Consider the following 19,247-nt stretch of genomic DNA (forward strand, 5'->3'; position numbering starts at 1 on the left):
TGAAACTTGGCATTAAATGCCAACTGAATTGAATAATTGATCACTACATGTATAAGTTCGAGGTATTAACAGAGAGGGGAATGGCTTTTCAGGAAGACCAGGTAAAGGCAAAAGAGCAGTATGTTTTGTATATGTCAGGTACATACTTATTCACAAGTCCAAACTGAGAGTTGGATTTTGGCAGTGGCTAAAAAATGAAGAAATGTGAAAATAAGAACAGTGTCCCTATAGGGACATGCTTAGACAAAATCAGGACTAGATGAATTAATGCAGCTCAGTTAACTAACAGAAGCAGCTAGTGAACTTTTTAATAGCACTCTTTATTTGCCCTGATCTCTCAAAAAAAAAACCCCGACAAAAAACAGAAAAACAAGCCACAAAACAGATGACCAGAGTATCTTAGAAAGTGTTTTGTTCTTCAGCTGGTTTCTGAAATACTTCAGTAAGGAACAGCTAATAAAACAGAAATGAGTGGGAGTAAAAGAGCTCAAACCATTAACTTAGCTTTAACGAATGAAACTAATAAGTGCAGCAGCAGGTTAAGACTTGAAACAGATTTCAAGTGTGAACAATATGTTTTTTGTCGAAGCCATCTACTTTGCAGGCAATGAAAGGTTATGAAAACTCCACCACCTACTGAAAGAAGAACAAATAGATGATGATGGCAAAGTAATCCAAAGTAAAGGAAGAATGAGATAATGCCAGTATAGGTACACAAGAAGCCACATAATGATCTAAGTCAAAAGTAATTTTTTTAAAAAAAAAGAGATAAGCACAAGGAGAGCAGTACAGTCTTTGAAAGACTTAACGCAGAAGTGCTGAGATGCACGATGAACTGTCACAGGATGCTAAAAGCGATAGGTTAAGTTTTATATAATTCATTAGAGATGGAAGTAAGGGAAGGAGGCAGTAAAATAACTCAGTTACTTGAGAGCAAACTGTAAGAAGCACATAGCGAATGTTACAGCAAAGACTGAAATACTGTCTTGCTGTAATGTTAACAAGAAATTTTATTTTATTGGATGTTAGAACATGACAGAGCTTGAGGGGTTAAGAGCAAAGGCTAAAGTAAAGACATTTGGCTAGATGCATGGTTTTCTGTAAGAAAGCCTAGTGGATTGGAGAAGTATGTGAAGAATGCTCTTTGGTCCATAAATGGTGGGAAAAGAACTTTGTAAAGTTTATTACTGTGCTGGTATTGATATTATGCAAATAATGATTTCATTATCTTAAAGGCCAGTCTTAAGAACCAAGAAGTTACCCATTTCTCCCTGAGCATGTGCCTCATGTGATATGCATAGTGTATCATTTGATGATGTAGGGGAGAGACATCTAAAAAAGATGCTGGATCTAAGCAGGCAATCACAGCCAGCATAACTTCTCTGACCCACAGTTTTCCTGCTGTGTCTGAGGAGTGTTCAGGAAAGAGTGCCCTAGGACTGTGCTGTTGAAAATTACTCTGCTGACAGCAGCTAGCTTTCTCATACTGTCTTCATCCACAAAAGGAGTAATCTGTGGGTAGGCATACTCTTTCCTTAGAAATAAATTACATGGTCTGCATTACCAGACAAGTGAAATTACCATTAAGCAGAAATCTGTGTGGTTGAAGAGCTTTCCCAGCAATGGTTGTCTGCAGTCCTCTCTACATCTAACACAGGAACGCATTTTTTTATCTTCTCTGGGTTCAGTTTTATTCAGTATTTTATTAACTTAAGAGGGGTTGTGAAGCATAGAGGATGCTAACATATATGGTATTAATAATAGCTTGGTAAGAAGATGAAGGAACTTTGCATGACCAAAGATAAACTTAAAAATTACCAAGAAGAGTCTAATATCAAGATGAAATTTAGGAGGAGGAAAACATATGCTTAAATAATTAAATGCAGAAATAGAGCAAGGCTTTAATAATAAAGCATTCTATAAATAAGAAACTAATAGTTATCATGGGCTTTTGGAATATACAATACTTGTGATGTGAAAAAAGCACCTTTCTTGTCCTGTGAAATGGCACTTAGATGAGAAAGGATGATCCACTAACATGGTTCTCCCTTTAAACTGTTTAGAGAGATTCTAGCTGAAATAGTTTGTGGTTTTAACTTCTTAAAAACTTAATCTGTTGAAAGAGCAATCTGTTATCATTTTTCATGAGTCCAGAAGGAGTAGTTAAATAAGTAAAGTTATTGTCAGAAGGCTTAAATCAAGATACCCTCTGAAGAATTACCTTGTAGCTAGGTAAACACTGAGTGCTAAATTGTTTTCAAGGCAGATTCTGGAATCCCTGTCACTGGAAAATTCATACAACTATTAGGTGTGTGCAGTATATCCCTGACAGAAGTTGACTTAATCCTGTCTTCAGGAAAAGAATAAATGATTCTTGTGGCAGTTGGAGGAACATTAGATTTTGTAAATTTCCTGTTGGTTGTAAATCCTCTTCCAAGATTTCTTTGTGTCAAGCATCCCTTCCAATAAAACACATCTAAAAATTGGGGTTTATGAAAGTGTTAATTTTTTTTATATTCATGCATATTAGATAAATTAATTGGCATCCTTGGACAGATCCATCATTATAGAATTTTATGCTTCCATCCACTTGCATATTTAATTTATGAATTCAAAGAAAAACTGTAGGTATTTCTGATGTTGAGTATACCCTATTACTATTTAAGTGACTTAAAAAAGCAATTTTGCATGTTGGTACTAGGGTTTGGGCCGCATTCAAATGTATGTTGAAATTTTAATATTCTGGGTGTACAAGGGAGCTACTCTTTACTAGAAGTATCTCATGCATGTGTTGTAATTCATTCTGCTAGCCCCCCCCAAAAAAGATGAGTTGCAGAGTTGTAGGTCTGTAATGGGCTTTTGCATATTTTTTTTTTAAGTTTATTTAGTACTTGCTATCCCTGAGTGCTTTAGAAGAAACTCCACTGAAATGCTTACTTATCTGATACATTTTACTTACATAAAATTTTCTTGGATTTACTGATTGAAAGGCATTAAATAGCAGACTCTGAGATGTTAAATAACAAAGTAAGATTCTACATTTCCTGTTTTATGTGGTAAATTTGAGAGGTTATTTGATTGTGTGAGGTATCACAGCAAATGACAGAAATGTGCCCACAATTTATGCTATAGTGTGATTGTATTTATGTTTGAGACTTACCTTGTGCTTGAAGTTAACAATAGACAGAAAGATCCTGTAATTCTGAGTACAGTCAGTGCCTGTGTCAAATTCAGTATTTCATAAAGACATTTTCCCCTTGGTTTTCTTTGGCTTTGATTTCTATTTCAGCTAAAAGATATGTTTCCAGGCTTTCGGTTGGCTCTTCCCCCAAAGCGCTGGTTCAAGGATAATTACAATCCTGACTTCTTGGAAGATCGACAGTTGGGACTACAGGCATTCCTCCAGAACCTAGTAGCTCACAAAGATATTGCTAACTGGTATGTGATTCAACTTTGGTTGTGGATTTGGATTTTTTTTTTTTGTCTAAATTCCTCATATAGGTGCCTAGACTCAGACAGTATATCTTTGAGCAATTCAGTAAGGAATTTAGTAACATCAGTTTTGTGCGTTTGGTCATTATGTGAATTATTTAATATCTTATTAAATTAATCCTGTCCGAACCTAAGCAAAAAAAAACATGGGGGGTGTGTGTGTGTGTGTGCAGTATTTTTAATTGTATATGGTTAACTACTAACTGAAAGCTGTAATATTTAAAATGTTAGCCTAATCCCATGTTTACTCCTAAAACATTACTTCTGTGTGCTGAATGTGGAATTGCTACATTGTTAATTTATATTGAGATTAAATGTTAGGCTTTCATAATGCAAAGTACCTACACTATTATACGACTAGTTCTTAAAATGTGTATTAAACTGAACGTTTTTAATTTATACAACGTGATAGTAATAGAAGTACCTTTACAGACTGCTTTACATAAGTAAATGTTAACCACAAATCAAAACAGTTTAAGAGTCTAAAAAAAACAAGTGCAGAAGTCTAGTTGAACATTTTCTTTTTTCATACAAAGTTTAAGGTTCTTCCAAAACTGGAAGATAAGCACAACACAATTTTGGCAAATGAAATCTAAAATCGTTTTAATATAGCCCAAAAGAGAATTTGAGTAAGAAAGTTGCAGTGGCAGAGCATTTGCAACACCAGAAATAAAAAAAGTTGAGGTTGCTGTATCAGAGATTCTTTGAGGAATGATTCTGAGGAACTGTCTTCATCTAAAACTTCATTAAAAACAAAGAGTAAGGAAATCTCTAGAGAAAACAGCATTCCCTTACGAATTTTAGAGGAAGTAAAATGTGAAATTGCTGAGCTGTGGTGTGAGACTATATAATGCTCGTAGCTGCTTTTTAGTAGAATGGCTATTACTACATTTGGCACGCTTTTATAAGGCATTTGACTGTTGCATCTGAAAGCTAGAGACCAGTAAGTCAGTCTGACTTTTGGTACTGCTTGTAATAAAAAAGAACCAAAGTGATAAACAGGTAAATAAAAATAATACTTGGAAAAGCAATAATGTCTTTTGCAGAGGGAAATGTATCTAACGAGTAGTTATGAAGGAGCTTGTATAAAATGGTTGAAAGGCAAGGGGAAAAGGATTGATGAAAATCTCGGGGTATTATACATGGCATGCTGGATCACAGTTTACAGGCACTGTTGTTCAGAATATCTGGAAATTATCTGGAGAAGGGAATGAACAATGAAATTATGAAGTATTGTAGAGGGATCCTGAGGCACCAAGTGACACTCATTTTCATGTCATGAAGTGCAAATTGACAGCAAGTATGTACATACAGAATCATAAACTCAATTGTGTTTTACAACCTGGAAAATAACTATTGGTATTGATACAGTTTTCTGAATCAGTTCAGTATTCAGCAATAGTCAAAAAGTTGCATAAAAACTGCTGAAGAGGAACTGGGGGGAGGGGGGAAGTTTTTGCTGTGGGAATCTGAATTGCATTTCCACATAGTCCAGTGCTAAAACATAGCATTTAGTTTCAAAAGAGGGTCTGCTAGAGGTACAGGGAAAAAAGCAAGAACAGATGGAACTACAGACAAACATCCCTGCAAGAATGCTGTCTTAGGAAAGGGCTGGCTAAACAAGGCATATGAAATCATCAAGGGTATAGGGAAGGTAAGGAATGTTAATGTCTTGGATGATTCATAGTCATCTCTCAGTATGTCACACTGAGTTGCGAAGCTTTGCTGTGAGATATCAGAGACAGAAAGCTTAAATAGAAAAAGAAATTGGGATCAACCTGGGAGTTTCTGTCAGTGGCAATTAAACATGATTATATGCGTGAGCTATGTGGCTGATAAGTTTAAGAACTTCCTGTTTGTTAAATTACATAATAATAGGTGTGCCAAAAAAAAGGAATTATCCTCTCAATGTCTGTCTGCAGCAGCATAACATAAGTGACTGGTCTGCTTGAATAGAATAAAATCACAGAATGGTCTGGTTGGAAGGGACCTCTGGAAATCACCCAGTCCAACCCCCTGGCTGCTAAAGCAGGTTCACCTGAGCAGGTTGCACCTAGAGCATCCTGGCGGGTTTTGAATGTCTCCAGAGGAGACTCCACAGCCTCTCTGGGCAGCCTGTGCCAGTGCTGTCACCCTCCAAGTAAAGAAGTTCTTTCTCATATTCAGATGGAATAACAGCACACAAAGGCTTTATGCTTCATGTTGTTGCAGCTAGTTTGGTGTCTCAGCTAGCTTGTTTGTATCTTGATGGTGGTCCATATTGGACAAAATGGTGTTTGTCATAATTTAAGGCAAAAAGTTCCAAAACATAACTTTTAGACTGTATCACTTACGAAATGGAAAAAGGCATTTAAATGTTTGTGGAATCAGTTTGTATTTTGGTTAATGAACAGATAGTTAATTGAAACGTGGTTTTGAGGAAAACTGACCTTGGCTGTGTAAGACTCTACATGAAGATTAAGATTTTTAATAGACTTTATAACCTATTGTTACAGCTTATGTTCTACTGTTTGGATCTATGGAAGGTCTGGATACCTTGGGAAGAGATTAGAACTAGGGAAACTTGATCTGTCTGATTTCTTTATTAGTATTTTTTTTACCTACTTATCAAAGAATAAGTTACCATTAATGAAAAATAATATTTGCACCTTATATGAGCGGTGGTGAGCATCTGACTCTGCTTCCTCCTTAAAAGTGCACAATTTACTTCTACAGTTTTGCAATTAAGTCAAATTGCTTGGGTAGCACCAAAACCAGATGAGCCTTTGAAGTCTCTTTTATTTCTCTTTATGCACTATATTATCATTGAGACATACTGACAGTAGGAAATTTGCCCTTCAGGGATAGGAGACCTCATTTGGTACACCTACTTTTTAATAAAACTGGATTCACAAAGTAGTTTGAAGATAAAATGTAGGATGGTATGCAGGTGACTAAATTTAGAGTTTGTGTTCTATGGATTTCTTATATTTTGCCTTCTATTAAAGATTCAGTGAAAGATCAGATTGAAATCCACCCACAGAGTTTAATGTGTTCAAGAAAATTTCATACAATTCACAGAGCGGGAGAAAGAAGTTTTACCTGCTAAACAGAAGTGTAATTTGGCTTTATCTAGATGACACAGCTCTCCTCTGCCTCCACCCTGTGTAAGAAGCTTGAAAGGGAGGAACTCGGTCAGCTGTTGAGTCTTGTCAGGGATCCCCTGTGCCACACTGGCCCTTGCTGCCCTTTGTAGTGCTGGTGTGAGCTGGCATCGCTGCCTCCCTTAAGGAGGATGCCAGGTAGCACAGGAGTAAAGAAAGAAGCCACGTACAGCAATCTGTCATGTGATGTACAAGAATTCTGTGAAACTTTTAAAGCAGAATTTTCTCCTGTTTGTAAATGAAAGGAAGAGGTGCAACCCCAGGAGGGGAGAGCAGGGTCAGAGCAGACAGTACAGCTAGGCTGCAATTGAATGTTTGTGCCATCAGGTGTGTATTTTAAATAATGAAACAATGTTTTCGGTGACCTGTGGCTTTTAAGTTTCTTGATCTCTTTATGGAAAATAGTGAATCTACAACTTCCAATTTCAGAAGTTTTGAAAACTGTAGAAAAAGACAGTTTTCTGTCAGCAGCTGTAGGAAACCAAAGAAAATGTGTTTGATCTGATGTAAGTTGATGATATATGTAGATTTGATATTTTTGCAGAGTTATTTTTCTGGATATTTTGTTTTTTTCTCACAAGCATTACTGCATGTTATGACATTTCAATGTTACTCTTTCATAACACAATAAAATTACTCGCAAAACTTAGAAGTTAAATACTTTTAAAATGTTTGAACTGAGCTGTGTGAATTAGGGTGAAGATATTGAAGAAAATGGTAAGCAAAATTTTTTCCACATAATGAATTCTTCTGCATTAGGCATACGTGAGTTCCTTCAGCATCTTTATGAAAAGAACAATTCAGCCATTAAGGAATGGACTTGAGCATCATGTTGGAAAAAGGTCGTTTCGGACATTAAACTATTTGGAAAGGAAAAAACCAACCCTGCTGCTCTCCTTGAAATGTATTTTATATGCCTGAATACCATGTCCCTTGGTTTGAGGTTATGTTTTCTAATCATTGAACTAATGACTTGTTACCATCTATCATTTTTTGTGCCAATTGGAGCGGTGATCTTGGTTTCTGTAGCAGAATTTTTTTATTTTTTCTAAAAGTACATGGAGGAATTGGTTTTAGTAGTACAGGTTTAGGCTATGGCTTGCACAGATTGACTAATGTGAGACGGTGGAGAGGGCAACAAAGTAAAGGTTTAATATATTTTAGATAAATATTGTCCAGAGCTTTTCTAAAACTAAAAGTGATGGTATAATCAATGGTTAGTGTTTGCACAAGAAATTTCTCTTCTGGTTTTGCTTGCCAAACCTGAAACTGTTTGATTAGGTTTGTAGTTGGGTAAAAGTTTCCTTTCATGTGTTTGTACTTTGCATCTGCCTCAAACACAGAAAATGAGCAGAAGGCAGAAAATTCCTTCCTTTTACTCTTACCTTCCCATGGGACTTAGAAGAGGGAAGGAATTAGTCTGGATTTACATCTTCTGGTTTTGTGCATTGATTGCAGTAGGAGATGATTTAAAGATTTATAGTACGAAGTGCAAGCACAGAATGGCTAGTAAGTTACTACTTGCTAATTGGTTGCGAATACAGTATTCTGACTGGAGGTTATTTACAGAAGAATGACTACAACAGAGCAGGAAAGTATTAGAAAGGTGGCTGAAGTGACATGTTTGGAGATGTTGAAGAGTTCTGTGAAAAGTAATCTAAACTTGGAAGATAGAATGAGCAAGATGCTCAAAATCCTCTATAGTAAAGCACAGGATTACACGTACTTCTTTCTTCTGGACTGTGCAAAACAATGCACAAGGGAGATGACAGTTTTACACAATTTTTAAATGTGTTTAGAGATAGCGATGTAGTATATCCATGCCCTGTTAACCTTGTCACTTCTTATTCTAACTTATTCCTCCATATATAAAAATATCTACTGTATGTATAAAAGTTAGAAATTGTGTATATATCAATGAATTATGATCTTAGCAACATGGAGACACATAAGCATGTTTCAGTACCCATGCTTAGCTCCACTATTATTTCCTGAAGGGACCTGCATATGGATTTTAGCAACATACTTTTTCATCCATCTTTTAATATTTATTTTTCACTAGGAGAATTTTTCAAACTTCTTCAATACCAAAGTGATAAACTTGCTTGTCAGTTGTCATGTAGTGACGAATTCTATGAAGATTTGAAAAAAATCATGTTCTGAATTGGCTTAACTCTCTGTACTTGCACAGCTTCTGAAATCATATGTTAAATACTGTCTCTGGTTAAGCCATACAACTGAGACAATATTGTAAATGTTATTTTGAATACTTGAGAGTAAATTGGAGGGTAGATGTTTGTGTCCGTTAAAGAAATACTGTGCATGTACAATCATATTTGCATTGTTACTTTTTTGTACTTCAAGTAATTAGCTCTCTTTTATTTGCTAAAGCCTTGCAGTGAGAGAATTTCTTTGTCTGGATGATCCTCCGGGTCCTTTTGACAGTCTAGAAGAGAGCAGGGTAAGTGCTACATAATATGACAAAAGCAGAAGGCAGTAGTTAGAATATTATAAAATCTGCTGAACAGTGTGGAATGAAAGACTTTTATTTCTGTTCTTTCACAAAAACTTGCAAATGGATGTATTTCTAAAACTGATACAGTCTGATTATTGGCACACACTGATAATCTGACCAGTGTACTTCATCCCAAGGTATAATCTCTTCCTTTTTGCCTTTTATGACCAGTGGATGAAACTTGTCTTTAAGTCAACTGTTGAATATAAGGAGAACTTTTTGTAGATTTACATTCAACACATTGTGACCTTAGACTTCAAGTCTTGCAGTAAAATGTTTCTTGCTATGAAATGTAACAACAGGGATAATTCTGACCACCAGAATAGTGTTCTTGCAGATAACTGTTGTGAGTAGTGGTGTAAAAGAGCCTTTCAACATGCATTTGAGTACATTGAGCAAACAATACTGGATGCTGCAGCCTGTTTTATTAGAAATAGGTTTCACTGGCATGCAGAGGTGTATCAAGTGTGACTAGAACAGGTGGTCTTAGTTTTCTTGCTTTAGAATAACTGTATTTTGGAATTGCACATATATTGTTAATACTGTAGAAATCACGAACGTTAAGTGATGTTCCTTCAAATAAATTCAGTTACCAGTTTTGTGTGTAAGTGAGAGTACCTTGGCTCTTGCTATATTACTATGTACATCTGAAGGATTTGATATGTTTCTTGTGTCATAAACTCATATTTGATTTCTATACAATCACTTTTCATTATAGCTATTTAAGTTGATGAAAATTACCAAGAACTACAGGAATTATTTGGTCAGATAATTAATAAAGAAGTTTAAGTGCTGCCTTCATTGAGGTTTTGATCATGTGTACTGCAGTGGAGTCTCAGGGTTATTCTTCCGCCATAGGAATTCAGGCAAACTATTAAAATAGCTGTGCTGTTGTAGTTTGATCTATTAACCATTTTTGTAAAGTTGTTTGAGAAAGCTGTCGTAAGATTCTGGTCTCCAAGGGATACTCCACCTTATTACAGAGTGGTTGAAGTTGGAAGGGACCTCTTGAGATAATCTAGTCCAACTCTCCTGCTCGAGCAAAGTCAGCTACTGCATGTTGCCCAGGACCATGTCCAGTCAGGTGCTGAATATTCTACAGAGGAGACTTCACAACCTCTCTGTGCAACACGCTCCAGTCTTTGATCACTATCACGGAAAAAAAAAAGTTACCTTGTGTGTTCAGATTGAATTTCCTGTTTTTTAATTTGTACCCTGTTGTCTTTTGTCCTGTCAATGAGCATCACTAAGAAGAGTCTGGCTCCCTCTTCTTTCCTTCCCATCAGGTGTTTATACCCATTGATGAGATCCCCCCTGAGCCTTCTCTTCTCCAGACTGAGGAGTCCCAGCTCTCTCCTCCTCTTACCACATGAAAGATGCTCAATAATAATTGATTACAAACTTCAATTATGATGTTTGAATTGTGAAACCTGGGGTGCTGGTGGACAGCGAACTGGAGATCAGCCAGCTCCCTCAGCACTCAGAGGTGCGATGTGTCAGGCCTCATGGACTTACGTATGTCCAATTTGTTTAAATATTCCCTGACCTGGTTGTTTTCCACTGAGGGTAAATTTATCTTGCCCTTTCTTGTCTTTCCCTCTGGTTGCAGAGGTCTGGTATTCCTGAAGGCTGGGCTTACCAGTCAAGACAAGGCAAAGATGGGATCGAGTACCTTAATGTTTTCAGTGTGATTTGTCACATGCTGTCGATTTGGCAGCAGGTCCATGGTTTCCCTAGTTTTCCTTTTATTGATACGTAGAATCTTTGTAGAATCTTTTCTTGTTTCCTTTCACATGCCTTGGCAGACTCAGTTCCATTGGCCTTCACTTTCTTAGCACTGTTCCTGTAAGATCAGACAGCAGAGCTATACTTGGTCACCTCTCCTTGCTCCCACCACTAGTACACTTGCTTTTTATGTCTGAGTTGGGTTAGGAGTCCCTTGCCTATCCATACAGGCCTCCTGCAACCTTTGTTTGACTTCCTACTTGTTGAGCTGACCTGTTACTGAGCTTGAAGGTGATGATCCTTGATTATCAGCTAGCTCTCCTGGACTGCTCTTGTCTCCAAGGTGGTTTCCTATGGATTCTTTCTTCTAATCAGGTTTCTGAAGAGGTTGAAGTCTGCTCACCTGAAATCAGTGATGGTGGTCCTGGTTTTTGCCCTGCTCCTGCCTGTTAGGATCCTGAACTCCTGCGTATCAGACAGCATGTATATCCATCCCTCACACTCTTTTTTTTCCCAAAACAATGCCTAACTGTAGGACAAGCACTATGGTTCACACTTATTCCTGGAGATCATTTTTGAAGGGATCTCAAAAATCACTTCTGTTTTGCTTTACTGTTGTCATACAAAGCATTGCAAAAAAAAATAATCTTGTTACCATTTTCCTAATAATGGAAAATATGGATATCTTCTGTTGTTCTACATCTATTATTCCAGTTCAAGAAAGACTTGCCGAAACATATTTATCTTTTTGGGGAGGGGTACAGGTACCTCCCTCATTAGAAATCAATTCAGCCATATAGAAAACTAATCACAGAAATGTAGGCAAAATATTCACTAAAGCAATCTGGTTGGGTTTTATTTTTGTCACATCCTTGGTAATTATTTCCACAGGTCCTTTCCCAGACATATGTGTTTCATGATCCACTGAAGAAGGAATCAAAGCTGTCTTCCAGCTGGCCTAGTTTTGTTGCCTTTCCAGAAGTTAGAGGAAAAATTGGTCCCGCCTGAGTATTAGAATTGTACCACACTCCAGGTGTCCAGCTCTTCAAGGAGCAAGATACCTCATTACACACAATTCCCTGATAGGTCTTTCTCAACTCCAGTTCACCTTTCTGCTGTTACTGCATCGTTCAGAAATGTTTATGTTTTCTTGGCTGTGAACAGTGACTTCCTTTCCTTGGGCAGCTGATACACAGATTGCATTAAGAAATGACTTTTTCCAAAAGGCTTTGTTCATTTTTCATGTAGAACAATGAAACAGTTTGCACCACCTGTGGAATAATTTTAGTTAATCTCTGAAGAGGAAAATGTGCATGTGCATAAATCTAAAGATAGGAGTAATATAACCTAATTATGTTCTTAAGAAAATGATGGGCAATTTTCAGTTAGGGCACCAGCAACCCTGAACAGTTTTACAAAATACACTAGAATTCACTTAACTGACTTGGATGAAACAGGATGACTGCTTAACCAGAATCACCAAAGAGGATGAATTCCATGCCATGTGTTCTCAGCTCTGGTAGATGTGAATAAATGTGGCTTAACTTATGATTGGTCTTCGTTGGCTGTCAGCTAAGATAAATTTGCTATCTGAATCGGTAAAAGAAATTAAAACTCAGTGCAAGAGAGACTTTAAGCAAGGGTCCCTATGTGTGGGTTTCTTATTTAGTGAGAATATGTGAATTATTAAATCGGAATTGCACATTACTGTTGGTAGACTTGCTCTTTTCCAGTAATAGAAAAGCAGGCTCTGTGCCAAAGCTTCTATCACTTCCTGCATTTGGTGGATGTTGCATTATACATTGGCTCTTCACTTTTACGTTTTGAGATTATTTGCTGTCAGATTCATCAGGGTGTATTATATATACATGTCATGCTCAGCAGAGTAACACAACATACCATGGGTGAGTAGTTAAGTGTTCTTAGTGTTTCATTAAACTTTTTCAAAATGTTTTTGTATTTGTCTCCTCTCATGATTGTTGTATTTTTAACAGCTGTTGGGTACAGAATTCTAAAACTTTTTCTTTATCCTGGGTAAGGGAAGAATACAGACTTTATGCAAATACTCCTAGCATCTTGGGAGTAATTGGAGACTTTGAAATTGACTTCCGAATCATGTGACAACAAAGTTTATATGAGGGGAAAAAGGAAGCAGGGAGTTCAGCTAATGTTCCATATAGGCAAAAAGGTTCAAAGTTAGGGACCGCTCATCAAAGGCAATAAACCTCTTTCGAAAGTCTGTCTTGTTGTGATATCAGTGATGTGATAAAGTATTTGCATGGCAATTTAACGTAATAAATTCATTGTTCAGAGCAAAGTGGCATTGTTTCATTAAGGACAGAACTTTAAAAAGAAAAGTTTACATAGCTCTTTATAGTAATCAATACAAAGGAAAGCAGCTATAATTCTGTTACAGGATGATGTTTCTAAAAGAAAAATCAATAAAGGCAGTTCACTGAAGTTAAATGGAAGCTGTTCTTAAATCTGCCTTTTAGGCTTTCTGTGAAACTCTGGAGGAAACAAATTACCGCCTACAAAAAGAACTGCTTGAAAAACAAAGGGAAGTTGAATCGCTGAAGAAATTGTTAAGTGAAAAGCAACTTCATATAGATGCTGTTGAAAGAAGAATTAGGTATGTAGAAATTTTGTGAGGTTTAGGAGTTTCTTTTCAGGAAAACATTTTCTCTATATAGTTGCAAGCACCAGCTTTAAATGTGTTCTTAGAAAACAATCTTCCCTACGTAATTACACACAGAGCAATATTTTCAGTAGGCTCTTTCTTATGTGCTAGCTAAAAAGCTGTTGTTTAGTACTGATGACTGAGAAACTTCTTGTCCCATCTTTTCCCTCTGAAGTAACTGGGATTATGTTTCCTAATCCTTTAAGTCTTCTGAGGATAAAGCAAAATTTCTATTCTGCTTTTGAAATGTTGGCTATATTAAATGCCCTGCTAGAGATGAGAGCAGTGGAAAAATAGCTCTGAGTTATACAACTCTGTACTCAAAGTTTTGATGAGCACAGTGATCAAGCAATTATATGTCTGTATTAATGTCTTTAATTTTGTACTGAATTGCCTGGAATGCTGCCGCAGATAGCATTTAAATAGCACTGGACATTGTCCATTTAAATCAAAGGGAAAAATGGTGAAGTTTCACAATAAACTTTATGGTGCCTGTCTGCTAAACTTTGTAGCAGGCCCGGAGCAGTTGATGTTGGGCTGTTCGGTGTCCTGCTAAACCTGCTGAGTCAGTCATTGTGGGGTTTTCTTAGCAAAGGAGTGAATTCCCATGGTCTCTTCAGAAGTTATTCTAATACTGCTTGGATTGTTGAGTCTAGTATATCCAGGCAGACTGACAAATCACATCTTTGGACATAAGGTTTAAGTGAACTATATTTGGAAAAGGATTTAAATGGACTTCTTGTGGCTTATTGAAAATGCTTATTTGAATACCATATCCAGTTTGTGAACTTCAGGTGGCAGCTTGATTGATTTAAATTAAACTAAATTGATGTATGTTTTCCACACAGAGCAATACTTTGGAAACAAGTTTTTTTGGTAATTTTACATGACAATATTCTCATTTATAGCCAAGCTAGTTAGACTGCCAATTTGCGTTGCTGTTAAGAAGAAATTACTACCTGTCTCTGTATCATTAATGGGAAAATGTATTGCTCTGAAACTTAATAGCTGACTCTAAATTTACAATGACAAACTTGGGAAACTGTTGAAGAAATCTTTTTATCATCCTGCCTGTCGTCTTTCTGAGTATGTTTGGTTGTAATCCTTCTGCCATTTAGGCAAGATGTGCATGGCTTGGATCATCTGCTTGTAATTTCTTACCTAAAGTCATAATTGCTCCTCTGGGACTTGAACTTTGTAAAGCTACCAAATTGTGGTACAAGGAGAGGATTTAATTTAGTTGGGGAATAAGCAGCTGGAGTAAATAAACTGTTTAAATAGCTATCCAGTGCAAGCCCTGCATCTCTGTAGTAATAAAAGAAATGGGGCATGTAGGAGTGAGATTGATAGGTTCCCAGAAACTGCAAAGTTTAAAATTAGACAGCTCTTCAATGATAAACATTTGCTGTATGGATTGGTGGTACTCTGTTCTTATCTGTTGTAGGGATTTGTCTTTAGGAAAAATGACTCGTCAAATGTCAGGAGAAGAAAGTGAGTGCAGTGGCGAGGTGGAGTCTTCTGCAGTTGAAGCAGACCAGGGTACCCTGGGTGAGGACAGCTGGTAAGTACTATTCTTTTACTTATCTTTTTAGTTTTTGTTAAAGTTTGTTTTTCAATATTCGGTCTTGCATAGATTCTGCACAGCTGAGGAATTCAGCATTTTATCACACCTCTGCTGCATAAAGGCCCTCAGGATAGATACTTTTTAGATCCGGAATAAGCAATAAGTTAAACAAGCTTTATAAATGTTTTGTGGATCGCCGTCATAAAATTACTATGGAGGATCATATTAGTTTTCATTTGACAAAGTTTATTGATCTCTTGTTGCAGCTCAGATAAAGAGAATCATGAGACATGCTGGAGTGGCTCTTTGGCTGAAAATTCTGTGCCAGAAATCGAAGTCGCTGAAGTAGCGTATACTGCTGATGAAGAATAATAGATCAATAGCAGCTGTTGTTACCTGGGAAAGGTTCAGGTGTGGGACATACTCTGTGGGTAGGGGCATAGAGTAGCTGTGAAGAATTTACAGCAAAGAGCAAGAATGCACATATTGAATGTTTACATAAATCCTTACAAATTATTAACGTAATAAATATACCCAGTGCTGCTTTGATTTCAGTTTTTATCTAGCCTTTGTATATTTAATATATTAAAGTCTAATAAGGGCTAAAATCAGCTGAAGTTTAGGTAGTGTACAAACACAATTTGGCTGACTTTCGTAGCAGACCGATGAAAGCTTCACATGAAATCGCCAAACGCATCTAGCATGTCATATGTTGCCACTGATGTGACACATTGGATGTGTTCATCTGTTTATTTGTGTTTTCATATTCTTATAGCCATAAATTAATGCTTGTTGAAGTAAAAACGGATTCATCTTACATTTAATAAGAGTGTAGAATGACTTGGTTTTAAATTCTGAAGTTGAAGAATATTTCTCTGGAAATTTTAATGCAATGCAATAGGAAAACTTAGAGTACCAAGAGAAGAGTATTTATGAAAATGGAATTGTAGATGGACATTTTTTTTTAAAAAAAAAAAAGGTCACTTTTGCTGAAGGAACTAATAATGAGACCCCCAAAACACTGTGTATTTTCATCCCAAGATAGCACGCTGTAATACATCTTGTTCAGTAATGCTGCTTTGAAAAACTGGGATACCTTTGCTATATACCCATGTAACAATAAAATTGGTGAGTTTGCCTTTTACTTGGAACACTACCTCTTACCATCTTGCTAATGCATTCATGTTTGTTTAAAAATGTTCCAGATTATATGGAGGTTATTGAAAGACTTGTAAAGAAGCCATATTTTTTTCTGCACAGTTCATAACTAGATTGAATCTAGTTGCAATGTATTTTTGTTTCAATATATTGTACACGTGGGGATGTTGCTCCATATGTTATATAGCCTATTTTTCAAAATGTATTAAGACAGGAGATGCACTTTATAATTAAGATTCCATTGTGCCAAGTTCAGTTGGCTAATTGGTTGAGAAAGGGGAGAGTTGCAGGGAGAGGATTATGCAGTGCCTTTTTGTATTCACTTGTTCATTACTGCAGAATTTTGTTACAGTGCTCTGGGTCAGTTCTGTGGAATCTTTTGATACAGCTTGTTTCTGTTCTTCACTTATTTACTGAAAGTGCCTTGTTTTATTCTGCTTTTCTAATAGGAAGAATGTTGTTTTGTTTTAATTTTTTTTTCCCCCACCCTATACCACCCACAACATTGTTTAATGTTGTCAATATGCAGTGTCTTTGTGCTGGAGTTTTCAAAGGGAGCTTTGTACTTCAGGCTGTGCATACAATGACCTTTATGCAGAACTGTATAAACCTTCCTGGTGAAATAAAACTATGGACAAAACACCTGTCGTCTTTTTTCCATTGTAGGAAAAAAACCCACCCACATTCAATGTCTTACCTAGTAGAAGGATAAAAATACTAATAGAAAGAGACATTTCTTAACTCAGTGATTTCCTGCGCTCAACTTTTGTTCTGAGTTTGGTTTGTCCCAGAAATTGTCTGCATGAAAATGAATGAGAATGCTGTAGCAAGACACCAGAAAACTTACTGTACTTCTGTTGAAGATTAAAGTAAAAAAGGTACTAATCTTTTTTATATATTCTACATAAATAGTCATAGTAGTTGAGTGAACTCAAAGTTTTGATGCCTTACAGAAAACTAACGAAATTCTGTCAGATGTCACCTATTTGAAAGGAAGATTGAACTGTGTGTATTAAAACGGTGTTGGGTTTACAACTGTAAGTGTTTTAAAAATCTTGAAAAGGTGCTTGGGTCATGCATGCTAGGAGTTTCTAAAGTACTTCATGTAAATCTGCAAATCTATTAACTAAAGAAAGCATTAATATAGCTTCCAATTTAGTCATGAGAGGGCAAAGAAATGGAAATTTTGTTGTGCTTTGTCTTTAAGGTTTGTAAGATATTTTGCTGGCCCAAAATGTTTAGCGTCACATTAGACATTTTTGTTTAGGGGGGCCTTGATTTTTAATTAAACTGGACAGAAAAATGTGAATTTGTCCAGCATCCATGTGGTATCACTTAGCCTATGCTATTGGTTAATGAATGGTTACCACCCTTAAGGAACATGCAAAACTGGAGGTGTGCAACCCATGGTGGCCTTGAACATTCTGATCAGGATGGCTACCAAGTCTGTCCCATACTGATATTTATTTTTTTTCTGGTACGCGTGCTTTCATTCTGGCATTATTTTTCACTCATTTCCTTCTGCTTTCACTTGCTGCTGCAGTTTCAGTACAGAAGAAGCCAACTTTCAACTATTTCATTCATGAGAATTTGACAGTGGGGTTCTGTGCTTTTCACAATGAGCAGAGGAATATTCAAACTGGAATTGGAGCAGAGTGAACTAATTGCTAGAATTGCAACCAGTAGCACTTCGTTCTTTTCTGTTGTAGTTAAATCATTCCAAAGGTAATTGTCTTAATAGTTTAGCCACTGATTTACAATGGGTGGTTTTTTTCCAGTACTTTTAGATTGTGATAATTTGTACCCAGCTTAATCTTACTGGGGTTTTGCTTTTTCTTATACTACATCTTAAATTTAATAATCCTGCAGGATTATCCTCCAAAGCACTTGCTCTCTGCCCACACCACTTCTCTGCTTTTGATTTGTATAGTCCTAAATCAATTAAAATGCTGACTAGTACAGAGTCAAGAATGAGTCCCTATAAAACTCCCACTTCATACCTTTCCCACAGTGACGAGCATTAGTTACTGTGAGTATAATAGTCCTATTGAACCAGCTCAAGCAAGGCGGCAAATGCACTGATTTGTGAAACTGCACCTGACAGTTGTAGGAGAGAATGAATAACCTACGCAGTGTGTTTTCGGGTGGGCTGCTCTACTCACCTCTTTGTGTTTAGCTTCTCTTTGTTGCTCTGGAGGGTTTTAGTTGCAGAGAGAAGGGATGTGGAAAGCTCCTGTTCTAGGTGGTGCGTGTCTGTTCCAGACGGTTTTGATTCTGTGCATCTCATTAGACCACTGAGTAGTTTGATTTTTCTCTCTGTGATTTCTGTGATTCCTTTGTTGAAATGTAGCTATGAAGGACTAGCAATTATCCTGCTAGAAATTTTCATTTCTAGTGGAACTGATAACAAATAGAGCTTTTTCTAGGAAGTTTTACCTGGTTTTGTTTGTGGGGGTTTTTTCCACACACAGAGGGAGGAATTCTTAAGAACTGTGCTGTGAAGTTGCTGCTGCTGCAATCAGGTTTTTTTAAGAAATGACAGATAACATGAATAAATAGTCTGAGGTCATGAATCACCAAGGAAGGGACGAATCCTGTAGGAAACACTCTCTTCAAAGAGTACCAGCTCTGGGGGTGTTTATTTCTATCACACCTTTCTGTATTTCAGTTAAATCTCTGTCCTGTAGATCAGTACATTCAGATTGTTAGACAGGTCCAACATTCAAAACTAGATGGGTACTTTTCCTACAAAATACAGGACTTGCTTTAAGAGATGAGAGAGAAAATATATCCTCACATCCATGTTTAGTTGAATATGGAGAACTGATAATGCAGCTGTCTCCAAAAGATGGCTCTTTTAAACAGTTTGTATTCTGGATGAGCAGTCAGTTTACCGACAGTGGAGTGTTTTGTTCTACTTAATAATCTTTAGTGCATTTTTAATGATAGGATCTTAACCTCATAGCCAAA

The 19,247-nt window shown here is 36.7% G+C and overlaps 1 protein-coding gene across 12 annotated transcripts in view; it reads left to right on the forward strand.

Moving 5' to 3' along the window:
* SNX16 (sorting nexin 16) overlaps positions 1-16,917 on the forward strand; it is a 28,121-nt gene extending 11,204 nt beyond the window's left edge. For 10 of the 12 annotated variants that reach the window (XM_037379539.1, XM_037379535.1, XM_037379533.1 and 7 more), the window contains 5 exons: positions 3,290-3,438; positions 9,027-9,096; positions 13,371-13,507; positions 15,000-15,116; positions 15,386-16,917. In XM_037379539.1, the coding sequence (XP_037235436.1) occupies positions 3,290-3,438; positions 9,027-9,096; positions 13,371-13,507; positions 15,000-15,116; positions 15,386-15,491 (579 nt within the window). In that variant the 3' untranslated portion in view covers positions 15,492-16,917. Of the gene's footprint in view, positions 1-3,289; positions 3,439-9,026; positions 9,097-13,370; positions 13,508-14,999; positions 15,118-15,385 lie in introns of those variants that run through there. The other 2 variants (XR_005103056.1, XM_037379541.1) reach the window with 2 other exon arrangements.
* The last annotated feature ends 2,330 nt before the right edge of the window (positions 16,918-19,247 follow it).

Source organism: Falco rusticolus, chromosome 3, assembly GCF_015220075.1.
Source record: "Falco rusticolus isolate bFalRus1 chromosome 3, bFalRus1.pri, whole genome shotgun sequence".
In the NCBI taxonomy this organism is placed as follows: domain Eukaryota; kingdom Metazoa; phylum Chordata; class Aves; order Falconiformes; family Falconidae; genus Falco; species Falco rusticolus.